Below are 17,312 nucleotides of genomic sequence, written 5' to 3'. Positions count from 1 at the left end.
TCCATGAACTTTCAAGTACACTCAGCCTGTAATTCGATACATACTTACCTGGTAGTAAGGCCCATAACTCTTTGAGTAGACATGCATATGATAACACTGTCACTCATGCTATCTAGATAAGGCTTCATGTACCTCACAGTGGCCCACTAGATGTCACTGGGAGCACTCAAGATCTTGTCATTCCCTTGCATTTGGCATTTGGAGATAGGTTACCTCTGAAAACCCAGGGGGTTGCACATAGTCATCATAGTTTGTAATCTGTGATGTGGCTTTCCTCCATAAATCTGTCCAGTCCCCTGATATCTAAGCCAGGTGCCATTACAACATCCTGTGGCAAGGAGTTCCACCAAGTAATTACATGCTGAGTAAAGAAATATTTCTTTTTGTCTGTTCTAACCCTCCTGCCAGTCAATTTTAGTGGTTGTCCCCTGGGTTCTAGTGTTGTGAAAGGGAAAAGAACTTCCCTCTATCAATCCCATGCATAATTTTATATGTCTCAGTAATGTTCCCTGTCAGGCACCTTGTTTCTAGAGTGAAGGGTGCCAAACACTGTAACCTTTCCTCATAAGGGAGGTGCCCCAGCCCACTAATCATTCTGGTTGCTCTCTTCTGCACTGTTTCCAGTTCCACTAGATCGTTCTTGAGATGTGGTAACCAAAACTGGGCACAAGACTACAAATGTAGTCGTACAATGTCGTAATATTAGTCATTTTATTCTCAATCCCTTTTTAAATTATCCCGAACATGGAATTGGACTTCTTCACTGCTGCTACTGCACAATGGGTCCATACTTTCATCAGTCTGTTCACCAGCACCCCACAATCTCTTTTACAGTCTTCAGGTATGAGGGTTTCAATTGGAGGATGCACCCAGTGATAGTTATGACTTATTTAGGATTTAAACCTAGGTCATCTTCATCAAAATCAGCCCTCTACCCACTATGCCTCACTGGGTGTGGGGCTTCTGTTTAGCAAAACGTTTTGTGTGCAACATCTGTATGAAACTGGTGACTGGAAGTAGAATTATAACTTGTGCTAATTTTTATGGATTTGTTGAAATCCATTTTTTCTTTAGGATTTAAAACCCAGCAACATAGTAGTAAAGTCAGATTGTACCCTCAAAATTCTTGACTTCGGACTTGCAAGAACGGCATGTACTAATTTCATGATGACCCCATATGTGGTAACACGATACTACAGAGCACCAGAGGTAATTCTTGGAATGGGATACAAAGAGAATGGTAAGTGGAGAATAGAAATTTTATATATTTAATCAGTGGGGCACTTGACTGATCACTTACTAGACTTCCTTGTTGTTCTGATGTCTTGTTGTCACTGAAGAGAAAGCCAACTATGGTAGGATTATTGCCATCCAGCTTGACTGGCAGTAAGAAGGTAATACCTGAGAGAGCATAGCCAGGTTAACAACTTGGAGAACTGGTTTTTTTATTGTGGTGTTCTAGCCTGGCTTTCCATGAGCACAAGGTGGCTTACAGTGTTCAAAACATAATAAGACAATATGAAAAATAACACTAATATAAAAGCAGCAGTATTAAAATGAATCATACTTTTACTGTTTAAACAAAATTATACTTCAAAGCTTTGACCAAAGTTTTCTTTTCTCTTTTTCTGTCTTTTCCTTTTTGGGTGGAGGTGGGGTTCATATCTTCCTCTGCTGAGAGTGCGATAACAAGTGGGGGGGGGAGCAGGAGGTAGTATTTGGTGGCCACTGCAAGCAATTACCAAGATAGCACAGTCACCTGTGTCTATATTGGCAGGCATCCAGAGATGGGGTGCTGCTGGCCAGTCACAACTAAACACTTGTACAGTAGTGACCAGGCTTCCTGTGGTATCCAGCAGGAACATAGGGGTCCCCTTGCCCTCAGTTGCCACTCCGTCATAGGCCCATTTAGTCCAGCTTCTGGTTTCTCACAGTGGTTCACCAAATGTCTTATGGCTCACACAAGACAACAAGATACCCACATTATGGTACCCTCCCTTGCATCTGGCATTCTGACATAGCCTAAAATCAGGAGGTTACATATTACACACACTGGTGATCCTCACCAGACGCTCCAGCCTTCCCAGCATCAAGATCACACGCAGTTATCATGGTGCTGCCTGCGACACTGACCACTCCCTGGTGTGCAGCAGAGTGAAACTGCAAACAAAGCGACTGTACCACACGAAAAAGGAAGGAAGACCTCGCATTGATACCAGCAAGACCCGGGATCAGAGAAAAGTGGAGGAATTTGCACAAGCGCTTGAGGAATCTCTTCCAGGCCCGGCCGACGCAAACGCATCCAACAGATGGGAACATTTCAAGAATACCGTTTACAACACCGCCTTGTCCATATTCGGCAAGAAGACCAACAAGGCGGCAGACTGGTTTGAAGCCCACTCTGAGGAGTTGACACCAGTCATTGAGGAAAAGAGGAGAGCTCAAGCAGCATACAAGGCCTGTCCCAGTGAGCGCAACCTGCAGGTCCTCCGAACTGCTCGCAGCAAAGTCCAACAGACTGCCAGGAGATGTGCTAACGACTACTGGCTCCAGCTCTGTTCCGAGATACAGATAGCAGCTGACACGGGCAACATCAAGGGGATGTATGATGGTATCAAGCAGGCCCTAGGTCCAACACAGAAGAAAATTGCCCCTCTGAAGTCTGCCACACGCGAGGTCATCCAGGATCGGGCGCAGCAGATGGAACGCTGGGTGCAGCACTACTCTGAGCTATATTCCAGAGAAAATGTAGTCACCAAAGAAGCACTGAACAACATTGAGTGCCTGCCTGTGCTGGAAGAGCTTGACAGTGAACCAACCCTAGAAGAACTTCACGTGGCCCTGGACTCCCTTGCCTTTGGCAAGGCACCTGGAAAAGACAGCATCCCTGCTGAAGTCCTAAAATGCTGCAAAGAGATCATCGTCACTGAGCTGCATGAAATCCTCTGTCTCTGCTGGAGAGAAGGTGGAGTACCTCAAGACATGAGGGACGCAAACATCATCACGCTGTACAAGAACAAAGGTGACAGGGGTGACTGCAACAACTACCGCGGCATCTCTCTCCTTAGCGTTGTAGGAAAGCTGTTTGCCCGAGTTGTACTAAAGAGGCTCCAGGTACTTGCAGAGAGCGTCTATCCAGAATCGCAGTGTGGATTCCGAGCCAACAGGTCCACCACTGATATGGTATTCTCCCTTAGACAACTGCAGGAGAAATGCAGGGAACAACGACAGCCACTCTTTATAGCCTTCATAGATCTCACAAAGGCTTTCGACCTGGTCAGCAGAGACGGCCTCTTCAAGATTCTCCCCAAGATTGGATGTCCACCCAGGCTCCTCAGCATCATCAGATCTTTCCACAAGGACATGAAGGGCACTGTTGTCTTCGATGGCTCCACATCAGACCCTTTTGACATCCGAAGCGGAGTGAAGCAGGGCTGTGTTCTTGCACCAACCTTGTTTGGGATTTTCTTCGCTGTCCTGCTGAAGCAGGCCTTTGGAACTGCAACAGAAGGCATCTATCTCCGGACCAGATCAGACGGAAAGCTCTTCAACCTCTCCAGACTGAGAGCAAAATCCAAAGTCCAGCTGAAATGTCTGCGTGACTTCCTCTTTGCCGACGATGCAGCTGTCACTACCCACTCTGCCAAAGATCTCCAGCAGCTCATGGATCGTTTTAGCAAGGCCTGCCAAGATTTTGGACTGACAATCAGCCTGAAGAAAACACAGGTCATGGTTCAGGATGTGGACTCACCTCCCTGCATTACAATCTCTGAGCATGAACTGGAGGTTGTCCATGACTTTGTGTACCTTGGCTCAACGATCTCCGACACACATTCTCTCGATACCGAGCTAAACAAGCGCATCGGTAAAGCAGCTACCACGTTTTCCAGACTCACAAAGAGAGTCTGGTCCAACAAGAAGCTGACGGAACATACCAAGATCCAGGTCTACAGAGCTTGCGTCCTGAGTACACTTCTGTACTGCAGCGAGTCATGGACTCTTCGCTCACAACAGGAGAGGAAACTGAGCGCTTTCCACATGCGCTGCCTCCGACGCATCCTCGGTATCACCTGGCAGGACAAAGTTCCAAACAACACAGTCCTGGAACGTGCTGGAATCCCTAGCATGTATTCACTGCTGAAACAGAGACGCCTGCGTTGGCTTGGTCATGTCGTGAGAATGGATGATGGCCGGATCCCAAAGGATCTCCTCTATGGAGAACTCGTGCAAGGAAAGCGCCCTACAGGTAGACCACAGCTGCGATACAAGGACATCTGCAAGAGGGATCTGAAGGCCTTAGGGATGGACCTCAACAAGTGGGAAACCCTGGCCTCTGAGCGGCCCACTTGGAGGCAGGCTGTGCAGCATGGCCTTTCCCAGTTTGAAGAGACACTTTGCCAACAGTCTGAGGCTAAGAGGCAAAGAAGGAAGGCCCATAGCCAGGGAGACAGACCAGGGACAGACTGCACTTGCTCCCGGTGTGGAAGGGATTGTCACTCCCGGATTGGCCTTTTCAGCCACACTAGACGCTGTGCCAGAACCACCTTTCAGAGCGCGATACCATAGTCTTTCGAGACTGAAGGTTGCCAATACAAGTACATATTACACATCATGGCTTGTAACCCATGATGGACTTTTCCTCCAAAAATTTGTCCAGTTCCCTTTTTAAGTCTTCTAACCCAGATGCCATCACCACATCCTGTGGCAAGTAGTTCCACAGACTGACTACACACTGAGTAAAGAAATATTTTCTGTCCTAACTCTCCCAATACTCAATTTCAGTGGATGTCCCCTGGTTCTAGTGTTGTGTAAGAGGGAATACAGCATCTCTATCCATCCGCTGCATAATTTTGTATGTCTCAATCATGTCCTCCTTCAGGCATCTTTTTTCTAGACTGAAGAGCTCCAAACACTGTAGCCTTTCCTCATAAGGAAGGTGCCGCATTCCAGTAATCATTTTGTTCACTCTTTTGCACTTTTCCATTTTTACTACATTTTTTTTGAGATGTAGCAACCAGAACAGGGTGCAATACTTCAGGTATGACCTTACCATCAATTTATACAATGGCATTATATTAGCCGTTCTATTCTCAATACCTTTTCTAATGATCCTAAGCATAGAATTGGCTACTTTTACCACTGCCACACATTGGGTTGACACTTTAATCCCTCTCCTATTCTGTCACAGATAGCTCAGAACCCGTCAGCCTATATGTGAAGTTTTGATTTTTTTTTTGCACCAGTGTTTATTACTTCACACTTACTTACATTGAAACTAATCTGCCATTTTTGCTACCCATTCTCCCAGTTTAAAGAGATCCTTCTGGAGCTCCTCACAATTCCTTCTGGTCTTCACCACTAGAAAAAGTTTGGTATCATCCACAAACTTACCTGCCTCACTGCTTAACCCTGTCTCCAGGTCATTGATGAACAGGTTGAAAAGAACCAGTACCAGGACATATCCTTGGCGCACACCTCTTTTCACCTCTCTCCATTGTGAAAATTGTCCATTGACACCCACTATCTGTTTCCTGGTCCTCAACCAGTTCCTAATCCAGGAGAGGACCTTCCCTCTAATTCACTGACTGTGGATCTTCTCAGCAGCCTTTGATGAGGAACTGATCCAGGCCCCTTATGAAAATCCAGATATATAATATCCATGTATTCTCCTGCGCCCACATACCTGTTGACCTTTTCAAAGAATTCTAAAAAGTTCATGAGGCAAGATGAAGCCATGTTGATTCTCCCTCGGCAAGGCTTGTTCATCTATCTGTTTTAAGATTCTGTCTTTGAGGCATTCCACCACCTTACCTGGAACAGATGTTAGGCTGACCAACCTATAGTTTCCCTCTCCTTCCCTTTTTAAAGATCAGTGTGGCATTTGATATCCTTCAACCTTCTGGCACCATGGCTGTTTTAAGGAACAGGTTGCATATTTTAGTTAAGAGATCAGCAACTTCATTCTTCAGTTCCTCAATAACTCTTGGGTGGATGCCATCTGGGCTCAGTGGCTTAGTGATCGTTAATTTGTCAGTTAGGTCTGAAACGTCTTCTCTTTTAACCTCCATCCGACTTAATTCCTTGGTCAGGATGGGCTGTTTGGGCCGCGGTATCTGCCTGTGGTCTTCTGCCGTGAAGACAGAGGCAAAGAACTTATTTAATTTCTCTGCCATCTCCAAGCCTTCTTTTATCTCCCCTTTCCTTCCCTCACCATCGAGAGGGCCAGCCGCTTCTCTGCCGGGTTTCTTGCTTCTAACATACTTGAAGAAGCTTTTATTATTCCCCTTAATGTTGCTGACCATGTGTTTCTCAGTCTTTCTTGGCCTCCCATATCACTTTCTTACATTTCTTTTGCCACAGTATATATTCCTTTTTATTCTCATTAGGGCAAGACTTCCATCTACGGAAGAAAACTTCCTTGCCCTTTATAACCCTTTATAGAGTCTCTGCCTTGACCTCGTCAGCTACAGAAGACAAAAGCAAAACCAGTTCTCCTGGTTGCCAACCTGGCAACACAAGCCTGATGAGAGCAATATAGTATTCTTTATCGGGGATCTGTACCACTGCATTGACCTCTGCTTGCTACAGGGTCTGCAGTGTCATTGCCAACTTCCAGTTCAGCTGACCTATGAACCACATGGAGCTTAACTTTGAGCTGTGCAGTCACACAGTTTTGAAGAAATGGTGGATACAAGACAATGATCCATAAAGCTTGATTTTTCACATGATAGAATAATAGCATGTAATAAACATGCACAGTGTAAGTCTACAAATATGGGACCCAATCAGAAATAGCAAGTTTGTGTGTAACTTTCTTTGAAGTCAGTATAATATGTCAGTCATGGCTGACTTTTGTCCATTTATTTAAGTAAGGCTTGAGTACAGTACATTTTTTTAGATTATGGCCATGATTTATATAAGGCTCTATGGTGAATTTTTCACAAAGGTATGACTACTGCCTTGTGCAATACTAAATGTTCAATGTGTTCATTAGAAAATGTATTATAGATTTTAAAAAATCTTTTAATTTTTGTCCCCATTACACCTAACATTTGATAGTGGATATCTGGTCTGTTGGGTGCATAATGGCAGAAATGGTCCTCCACAAGGTCCTGTTCCCCGGAAGAGATTGTATCCTTCATTGTGCTTTCAGGGAACACAGCATAAGATTAAAGTAAATCTTATTGAATAATAATTGAATAATAGATGGAATCTTCAGCACACTGTAGTCGTTTTAATGTGTGTTCTTCAGTTATTTAAACTAGCAGTTTATATAAAATATTCATGTTTATATTGTTCAAAAACATGTGTTAGCAGTTTCATTTTCTGCATTGTTGTGTTTAATGTAAATGTTTTTGTTTTCCACTTTAGTTCATGACACTTCATAATTTTATCATTTCACTTCTACTTTCAGTTGATATCTGGTCAGTTGGTTGCATCATGGGAGAATTGGTGAAAGGTTGTGTGATATTCCAAGGCACTGATCGTATCCTTCCCTAGTAATCTTTGAACCCTAATCCATGTTACCAAAATTATTTTACTTACTCACTGATGGAAAAGATACTACTCCCCTGCCCTCAGCAGCATAATATTTTCCTGAATGACTCTACTGCACGATTGCAACTTGTGATATTAACCAAGTGCCTAAACTTTTATTCTTCTCTTTAAACACATTTAACTTCACTGTTTTGAACATCATTCTTAGGAATGTCATCTGTTTGCGGTCTTAAAATTATGCTGCAAATATCCTTAACATTGTTACACTGGTTAGATTACAACTTTAAATTTAAAACTCGACAAAATTATTGCTTAAATTTGTACTGTTTGCTTTTTTGCATTTCTCTGCACAATGGAAATAAGCTTACAACAATGGTTTTGTCTTGTCAATCCTTATCCTATTATCTTCAAATAGATAGTAAAGGCATGCAGGTTAGAAAATAGAATTTTGAATGCTTAACTTCATGAAATCTTAATGGTTGATCATATGTTAACCCAATAACACCACAAAAATAAAAGAAGCTTGATTTTCATTTTTTTTTCAATTTTTCCCATATGTATTATTTTATTCCCCGAAGCCTTATGACCAACCTAACACAATTCTTCATGTATGCTGTGTCTGCTGTCAGTTGCATGCTAACACTAGCTTTCATATTTGCTGTCTTTGTGTATTTTGTCGTCCATGCTCAACAAATCTGACGTATATGAATTTTACTTGTTTGATCTCCACCAATCTAGTACTGTGTCCTTGCTCAGTCCTTTGTGTTACTTACTGATGCATCTCTGTTAGGAAACAATGTAACATTTTAAAAAACATCTGTAAGTTTATTGATTTAAACATAGACTACTGAGAGAGACACAAGACTTCTGAGGCTCATGCCTGTATTTTTCCCTCTTGCACCAGGGCTCTCTTCCATTCACGTGATTTTCATGGGAGCCATTTCCTACCCGAGCAAGCACCTGGATGTCAGTTTCACTTGAGTTTGCAAGCTGGTGATCCAGCAGGATGCGGAAGGGATGCGGAAGAAGCTGTATGCAAAAACTCATAGTTCAGATCATCAACCTAAATGCACACGTACCTTGTTAACAGTTAGAACACTATTTGAAATATAGATCAGTTGAGGGAGCAAAAATGTAGGAACTCTAGTAATTAGGACCCAGTTAGCAGATGAGGGTAAAAGGGCCATTACAGAATAATACAAAAGCCACAGGACGGCTATTACCGTGATTGGTATTGGTGCTTCTCTTCTAACACTAGGGTTGATCTGAACTGTTGATGTTGATAATTCATAATGGTGGGTCTGCAAGAACTTCGGGGTGGGGGGGGTTCAGCTTCCTCTCTCCTTCAAAGATTTCATTGAGGGCGGGGAAATGGTGGTGGGGAAGACAGTTCGTTTGGCCCCCAATCTGATCAGTAAAAAAGGGTAGGTAGAACTCACCACTCACCTCCTTGCCAGTGGGAGAATCCCTTTTTTCCTTCTTGAAGGGGGAGAAAACTGGTATTTCTGTCACCCATCCCTCTGCTGTCTTTGATTCTCCTTACTTTTGTCACAGAGATTTTTGTTTTTGTCACAGGGATGTGTCTCAATTTATGAGCTTTTAAAATTACATACCTGAGAAGTCCCCTGATTATAAAGATGACTTGAGGAGAATCGGTCAAACATTATGGTAGAAGAACCGCTGTGCTACATAGCAGTGTTTCAGGCTGCAATCCTAGCCACATTTACCTGGGAGTAAGCCCCATTATAGGGCTTACTTCTGAGTAGACATGCATAGCCTCGAGCTCATGCTTATTTGGATTATTGAGGGTATATTGATGGATTATCCAGGTATTAGTATCTGCAGTGCATTCACATGGCTATTTGTGATGTTCCATTCTTTTGTGTGAAAATGTACAAGCAACAGCTACAGAACTGGTCCAATGATATGGATTTGGTCATTGCGTTTGGTTGAGTTATTGAATCTTTATAGAAAGCTTAAGAAATTGTTTAGAGATGGCAGGAAGATGGTGCATTTGTTGACTGTATGCAAAGAATGGTTGCTGAAATGCTTGATGACATCACTTCCAGCTCTGGCAGCACAATGACATCACTTCCTGTTTGATTATGAAACTTCTGACCATGACGGCACTTCTGGTGGGTCCCAGTCTGTTACCAAAAAGGCTGTTTTGTTTAGGGGAATTATTTATATTAGCCTTCTGGAAACTTTTGGGACCATAGGCTGGATACAAGACAGCGTAGAGCAAAGAAATCTCTTGTTTAGCTTAATGAGACTGGGAGAAAGGTAACTTTCAATCAAAGGATTATATTTTTATTGCAAAAATACACAAAGGTAAAACATAATACACATAGAGAATCGATAAGTATAGATTTCTAGTACTGGTCTGGTGTACCTAACTAGTGGTGGATGCGTGTGCTATGTATTTTGGGGTGCATCCGAAAAAGAATCAGAAATGGACAGAAAGTAGGGAGGTATTATAGGGGTTCCTTAATCTGCTAAACCCAGTTGCTGACTAAAGATGGGGGAGCAGGGAGGAATAGGTAGGGAAGAAGGGGGGGAAGTTTAGACGCAATGATATATTTACCTGTCCGGGGGGGGGATAGTTGGAGGAAGAGTCTGGCCACTCCGGCCGGTGGGCAGTCAGAGCGAGAGCATGTGCTCTGAGTTCTCTCTTATAAGTTGTCTTTTGCCCTGGAAGTTGATCTAAACTGACCGGAAGTATCCCAGAGCTGTGGGCATGCTCAGTAACACACAATGGTACACGTGGAGTATGTAAAGAAAAGGTGGAAGGGTCCAGAACTCAGTTATCAGCAAAAGCTTGGCTCTGGGGGAGGGAGGCAATTTGCATAAGGTGCTTAAGAGTGTTAAAGCTACAACAAAAGAACAATAGACTTCCTCCTCCATAGGTGCATGCTTGTTTTGCATAATCAGGAGACACAGTGATTAGGTTATACATTGACCTGCAAGGAATTGGGGGTTGTGTAATTCATGTGCTTGTAGCTTGGCCATGGCCCTTAGAAACATGTGCTGGGGGAGGAGTGGCCTGCTTGCTTGGTCTGTATAGTTCAAAATACATAACTAGATATAAAAACACAACTTGGAAGGGAAAAAGGGGATTTTCACGTAACAGGATTCCCCGCCTTGGGGCCGAGATCACGTGAGTGGTCTCATGGCCCCACACCAAATCAAACTAAGTAAAACACATTGAGACAAGATTATTGCAAAAAAAAAACAACATCAATAATAAAAATATCTTGTGAACATAATAAAATCTCTTGTACTTGAGAAATCATGTATGCTTAAAAACACAGCTCATTAGTATGGTGCCTTGTGTGTGGGGCGGTACAGAGCAGCTTGTCACCAGCATCAGGGTGGCGAAGTTGTGGTCTTCCTCGAAGGGGTGTCGTCTGGCACAGCTGGAACTCAAGAAGGTTGTGGATCCCGTTGCATACCTTGGACCTATTCATCTGGAGCGATCGCTATGGCGTGCAGTCACCTTGTTGCCTTGCTGTCTCGCTGAGAGAGAGTCCATAGGCTGAGTGAAAAGTCAGATTGTTCTGACAGCCATGCTGCTTCCAAGAGAGGTACAGTCCAACAGAGCACGGGTCCAGCTTGTCTTGCAGTCCACGCCAGAGTTTCCAGGGATGCGAGGTTGCTCAACTTGTGTCCACAGATGGATGCTTGAAGTGTCTTTTTCTTTCCCCGCCTAGCTAATAAGACATCAAGTACACCAGATAATGCTGAGCATTCATGATTTCTGAGGGTACCAAGAGTTAAACACAATAAATAAAAAAAAAAACTTTAAGGAAAACCATAACTCTTTCTTGCTTGGAGATCTGTTGGTTTTAGCTATAGAGTTCATAGAGAAATGTTTCTTGATGCAAAACATTCTGCTCACAGCATCTCAGGTTGCCTTCCTTGGAACAGAATACATGAGGTAGACTTGTTGGGATTACATTTACATGAATACTGGTTACATGCATAAGGTATATAGAGATTGTGAGGAGAAGAGAGAGAAAAAAAACTGATTTTGAAATTTATAGTCACCCAATTTGTGCTTCGAACCATATTAGCGTTGGATAGCCAATTTCTCTATAAACTGGACTTGACTGAGAATCAGAAGGGCTGATAAACATTCTGAGGCTCGCACTGTCCATCAGTTAAAATGTCTGTTGTGGGTGACATACAACAGGCAAAGTGAGGTATTATTTGTAAATAAACGACATAAATTGTCCTGAGAATACTTGTACTATAAAAGGAAATCACTTCATATAGGCTCATTGCTCAGCTCCTGTGAAGGAATTTGAGATTCAAGTAAATTTTTGTTCTTTGGAGGACATTTGTCCTTTGGAGGACATGTCCTCGTTCCTTTTCCTTTGTCCTTACTTGCTGTTGAAGCAAAAAAAAAAGGGTTAAAACTAAAAGATAGCCTTTGCTAAATTAGGCAGTAGAGGTTTTGCTTTGTTTGCTTCTTGCATTAAGTTGCTGAAACAAAAAAATTAAAAACACAAAAGATTGCTACTCATTTGCACTCTGTGCATGCCCTGAGGCACCAAGATTAGGAGGGTTCCTCCTGCTTTTCTTTTCATTAGGAACAATGCATTGGCTTCTTGCATTGCTTACATAAGATCTAGAAAGTTTCAAGGAAACAAAGTTATTAGTAAAACTTTTGTTGCTGGCACAGTGGCAGGGAGTTCCAAAGGCCACTATAATATAAACTTTTAGCATCAAAGAAGAAGAAAATGTTAATAGGTTTTAAAATGCATTTTACACACACATGGTTCAATCCTTTCTCCAACAATGTCTTCTTTGGGGTGGAAATCTTCCACTCCCTATGGTTCCTTTTTCCCTAATTCTAGGCTTGAAAGTTATTTCTGCTTTAGCTTCTTGGCTGATGGAAGAGATGACTGAAGACTGCTCTCTTCCTGTTTTAGCAGCCATGTGTCCATATGGACTTTTGCCTACTGGAGCTTTCCTATTATACTTCTGCCTGTTCAAAACATCAGAAAAATCTTGTCCTAAAAGAAATGATTTAGGTGTGTCTGAATGTACAGCCACAACACGTGTACCTTTCCATCCTTTAAATTCTAAATGCACCTTTGCTTTAGGTACAAAAATCTCTGGACTTTCATAAGGCTTTACCTTATATGTTTCTCCAGGTAAAATCTGACATTCTTTCACTAAGTTTCTATGAATTGAGGTCAGTCTGGCTCCAGAATCTATGTGTCCCCGTATCTTTTTCCCATTAATAGTCAAAAAAACTTGATTTTTGCTAGGAGGGGGCTTGGAAGTGCAAGCACTGAAGAACATCATGGGGAAAACTGGTTCTGAGGCAGATGGCTCTACCTGTTGGACAGCTGCCACAGGCTCAGGAGCTCTGGGACTGTATTTTGTGGCTAAATCCCTTAACTCTCCCAGAGTCGCTCTGTCCCATAACTCTTTTGGAACTTTCCTCTCTGCCAGGTCTTTCCTGAGGTAAGCTTTAAGCTCTTCTCGTTCTTTGTTCCTTTCGGGGGAGTTATTTCTTTCTCTGCTCTGATTCTGACTGTAAAATGGATTGAAATCCTGGTTCCCATTGCTCTCCCAATTTTGATTATCATTTTCATATGGAGAGTGAGAGCCATAATTAGAGTAAGTTACTGCCTGGATTGGTTCTTCTTGGATAAAGGGATTAACTGAGCACTGTGTCTCTCCTTCCCATTGAGGGTTAAATGGAGACTTTTGCTCTGATTCAAAAATTTCTTCTGTCTCTCTTTCCCATTGAGGGTTAAATGGAGACTCTGGCTCTGATTCAAAGGTTTCTTCCCCTTGGATAAAGGGATTAACTGGGTACTGTGTCTCTCCTTCCCATTGAGGGTTAAATGGAGACTCAGCCCTTGGATCAGAGGGCCAAATTTGCTCTGATTTGAAAACTTCTTCATTCCCATAGACTGAGGCTATTGCAGCTTTGTGTGAGTTTAGAGCCTCTTTTAATTGCTGTATTTCCTTCTGGCAACTCACGTGGCTTACAGACTGTTTGTTTTGTTGGGCCTGGGTCATGAGTTTTAACACTAAATTTCTGGTTTGTTCAAGATCCTCCTCTAGCTTTCTATTGTCTCGTTCATATTTTTCTATTGACTTTTTCCTTTCTATGGTGTAAATGGCAAGTTTGTTTGTGTAATGTTGTAACTGCCTGTTCAGATCAGTTATCCTAGCCTCTTTCTCTGCTATCTTCTCTAACTGAATCTCTTGATCTCTTTTAAACTCTGCTATCTGGGCATCTTTTATTTCTATGCTTTTCTGGAAGGTCAAAATACCATTCCACAAAGCATGAGCAAAAACTGCATCCTTCTTAGCCCCTCTTGGTCTGTATTTCTTTTTGAATTCTTCACAAAGATCAACTATTTTTCCACAAATATCATTGTTTTCAAAGCATCCCAATTTCCATGGATTCTGTCCTTTTTTTCCTAACCATTTCTCTATACAATTAACTCCTGAACTTGTGTACAAGTTCTGGGTTTCTTTAGATTCTGCTTCATTCATTTTCATGGTTTTGTTCTTCCCTCTCATATATTGTGCTTGCTAATTGCTTCAGTTAAAAGCACACTGGGAAGGAATTTTTATTGAGGCTTGCTTACTCATAAGGAGCAAACAGCTGACTCCTTTTAGCAGGATCAAGAGCAAAAAGTGAGTACTGGAGGGTCTGCTTCTTGCAGACTGTAACCAGAGCCATGGGTGTAAAATTTTCCTGGTCTGCATGCAGGTACTGCACCCAACTCCAAAAATCACAAATCTGTGAGTCTAGCGTTTCTCAAGTCTATGTTCCTACTCCCTATGCTTTTTCTTCCTTTAACATTCAGCAAGGTTTTTCCTAGCATCTCCAAAAGGATCTTTGCAGAACTACTGTCTGATCCTGTGTTAGCTCTGTCACACTGGCATCACCAACACATGCCTGCCCAGCTTTCTCCACCAATAATAATGTTACCAAAAAGGCTGTTTTGTTTAGGGGAATTATTTATATTAGCCTTCTGGAAACTTTTGGGACCATAGGCTGGATACAAGACAGCGTAGAGCAAAGAAATCTCTTGTTTAGCTTAATGAGACTGGGAGAAAGGTAACTTTCAATCAAAGGATTATATTTTTATTGCAAAAATACACAAAGGTAAAACATAATACACATAGAGAATCGATAAGTATAGATTTCTAGTACTGGTCTGGTGTACCTAACTAGTGGTGGATGCGTGTGCTATGTATTTTGGGGTGCATCCGAAAAAGAATCAGAAATGGACAGAAAGTAGGGAGGTATTATAGGGGTTCCTTAATCTGCTAAACCCAGTTGCTGACTAAAGATGGGGGAGCAGGGAGGAATAGGTAGGGAAGAAGGGGGGGAAGTTTAGACGCAATGATATATTTACCTGTCCGGGGGGGGGGGGATAGTTGGAGGAAGAGTCTGGCCACTCCGGCCGGTGGGCAGTCAGAGCGAGAGCATGTGCTCTGAGTTCTCTCTTATAAGTTGTCTTTTGCCCTGGAAGTTGATCTAAACTGACCGGAAGTATCCCAGAGCTGTGGGCATGCTCAGTAACACACAATGGTACACGTGGAGTATGTAAAGAAAAGGTGGAAGGGTCCAGAACTCAGTTATCAGCAAAAGCTTGGCTCTGGGGGAGGGAGGCAATTTGCATAAGGTGCTTAAGAGTGTTAAAGCTACAACAAAAGAACAATAGACTTCCTCCTCCATAGGTGCATGCTTGTTTTGCATAATCAGGAGACACAGTGATTAGGTTATACATTGACCTGCAAGGAATTGGGGGTTGTGTAATTCATGTGCTTGTAGCTTGGCCATGGCCCTTAGAAACATGTGCTGGGGGAGGAGTGGCCTGCTTGCTTGGTCTGTATAGTTCAAAATACATAACTAGATATAAAAACACAACTTGGAAGGGAAAAAGGGGATTTTCACGTAACAAGTCAAGTGGTCATTCTAAAAAGTAGGTCCCAGTACTAAAAGGTTTGAGAACCACTGCTCTAGAACTGTTGTGAACTATTGAAGCTAGAGCTTGAACGCTGTGTAGCTTAGACTCTCCGCCTCCCAATACTTCCCTTAGGAAGAATTGGAAAATGGGGGGATCAGATTGGTTCTTACAAAAACCCAGGGTTTATTGTTGCCATTGATATTTTCTCAACTTTGAAGTTCTTGCCCTTGTCTGTAGTATGTGGACCTGCTATATTTGTTTGTTTCTAGAGCTACTTGCTCTGCAGATGTGTGCACCTCCTTTCTTGTGGCATATTGGTCTATTGTAGGTGGTTGCTGGGAGAGTCTTATGTGGCTGCTTTTGAGGTTTGCTTGCTTGGTCTAATAGTCCCTCCCAGTATAGATGGATGGAGAAAGGGCAAAAATTAAAGCTGGGGATCTGGTAAAACCAGAAAAATGAAAAAAGCATAATTCTATACTACAGCTACATTATCTTGGTATTGCAACATTGGCTTTGGACCCTTCAGCACTGAAGTGCCAGACAACGTAGGATCATCAGATCCCAAGAGGAAAAATGAATTGGAATCTTGGTTCCTAGGATGTTTTCTGGGAACCTGCATCAAAATTCCAAATAATTTCTGTGTAGATGAAATTATTGTCTTTCTACTTGTTTTAAGTATGTCTGAGAGGAACTGTACTCTGATTGGATGCCTGTCCAAGAGTAGGTTAGTGACTATGAGACAGTAATTTAAGTATTATAGACTGGACAAAAGTTTTGATATACCTCCTGGGAATGGAATTTCTTCCTAGTCTGACTGCAGCACAGTTACTAGTGCTTAGACCACCGTCTGTTAGCCACCAACCCTCTATTTTCTGCTTGGCTGAGTACAGTACATCCTTGAAAAGCTTTTCTTCATAGGTTTTCTGACTTCGGCGTAAGGAGGATAACTTTAAGAGATGACCATTTACTCCTTGTATCAGTAGTTAGCATTTTGGTTGAAAATATTTACCATTTTCATGACCGCTAACAAGTGATATTTCTCTGTATTCTGCTCTGAATGTACTGCCAGACATTTTTTTCTTTTGTTCATAAGTATGAACATTTTTCATTGGTAATTTTGGATGTTCAAGAATATTGTGTGTTCCATTTGCTGTCTGCTTGGGTCTTAGGCACAAGAGCTGGTTAGTAAGTCTAGTAAATCAAAGGCCCATCTAGCCTAACAGAATGGGAGACTAGATAGGCCTTTTTGGTCTAATCCAGCAGGTCTTTTCTTATGCCCCGAGTCATCCATAATATCACATATTCACCTTTTTCTGGCGACGAATGTTTCCAATCCAGTTCTAAGATTGGAAAGATGTGGGGAGGGGGCAGTGGACAATAGTTTCTTTCCATTAATTTTCATTAGGTGCAGTCCAGTGGCTTGAGTTTGCATACAGAAGCTTTATAAAGCTTTTACACCACTGAACTGCAGTTTATAGTTCGTATCCAAAATTTCTAAATTACCTAAAACAATATATGAATCATTTAATGTTTAAAAACTAACAGTGCAAAGATAAGTATTTTATGTGTGATCTGAACTGTCTTTCTCTGTGTAGTTTGGCATGTGAAGTTTGCATTTTTTTAAATATCCTCATTTCATCAGAATGCATTTGATTGGGTGAGTAAAGCTAAGTAATAGTTGATCACAGGGATTCTTAAAAAATTGCTTCTGGTGGTAGTTGTTTGTGCTTTCTGTGCAGTTTGACATCTGTAATTGTTCCTGCAGAGCCTATTGGAATACCACCTATGACAGATCAACACATGCTGGTGCTTGTATCTGAAGTTCTGATGGTACCTGCAAAAGGTGAAGCCAGTGTGCTTCCTGCT

General features: G+C 42.2%; 1 protein-coding gene across 4 annotated transcripts in view; it reads left to right on the top strand.

The window, feature by feature from the left end:
• MAPK9 (mitogen-activated protein kinase 9) overlaps positions 1 to 17,312 on the top strand; it is a 58,455-nt gene that overhangs the window by 20,186 nt on the left and 20,957 nt on the right. For 3 of the 4 annotated variants that reach the window (XR_010793844.1, XM_066616797.1, XM_066616798.1), the window contains exons 6-7: positions 1,075 to 1,240; positions 7,415 to 7,486. Coding sequence is in view for 2 of the 4 variants with exons in the window: in XM_066616797.1 (XP_066472894.1) it covers positions 1,075 to 1,240; positions 7,415 to 7,486 (238 nt within the window). In the remaining 2 variants the exon portion in view is untranslated. Of the gene's footprint in view, positions 1 to 1,074; positions 1,241 to 7,059; positions 7,132 to 7,414; positions 7,487 to 17,312 lie in introns of all 4 variants that reach the window. The other variant, XR_010793845.1, reaches the window with a different exon arrangement.

This window comes from Tiliqua scincoides, chromosome 2 (genome assembly GCF_035046505.1).
Source record: "Tiliqua scincoides isolate rTilSci1 chromosome 2, rTilSci1.hap2, whole genome shotgun sequence".
Classification (NCBI taxonomy): domain Eukaryota; kingdom Metazoa; phylum Chordata; class Lepidosauria; order Squamata; family Scincidae; genus Tiliqua; species Tiliqua scincoides.
The sequence above is the reverse complement of the archived record's forward strand: the minus strand, read 5'-3'. Positions and strand labels throughout refer to the sequence as shown.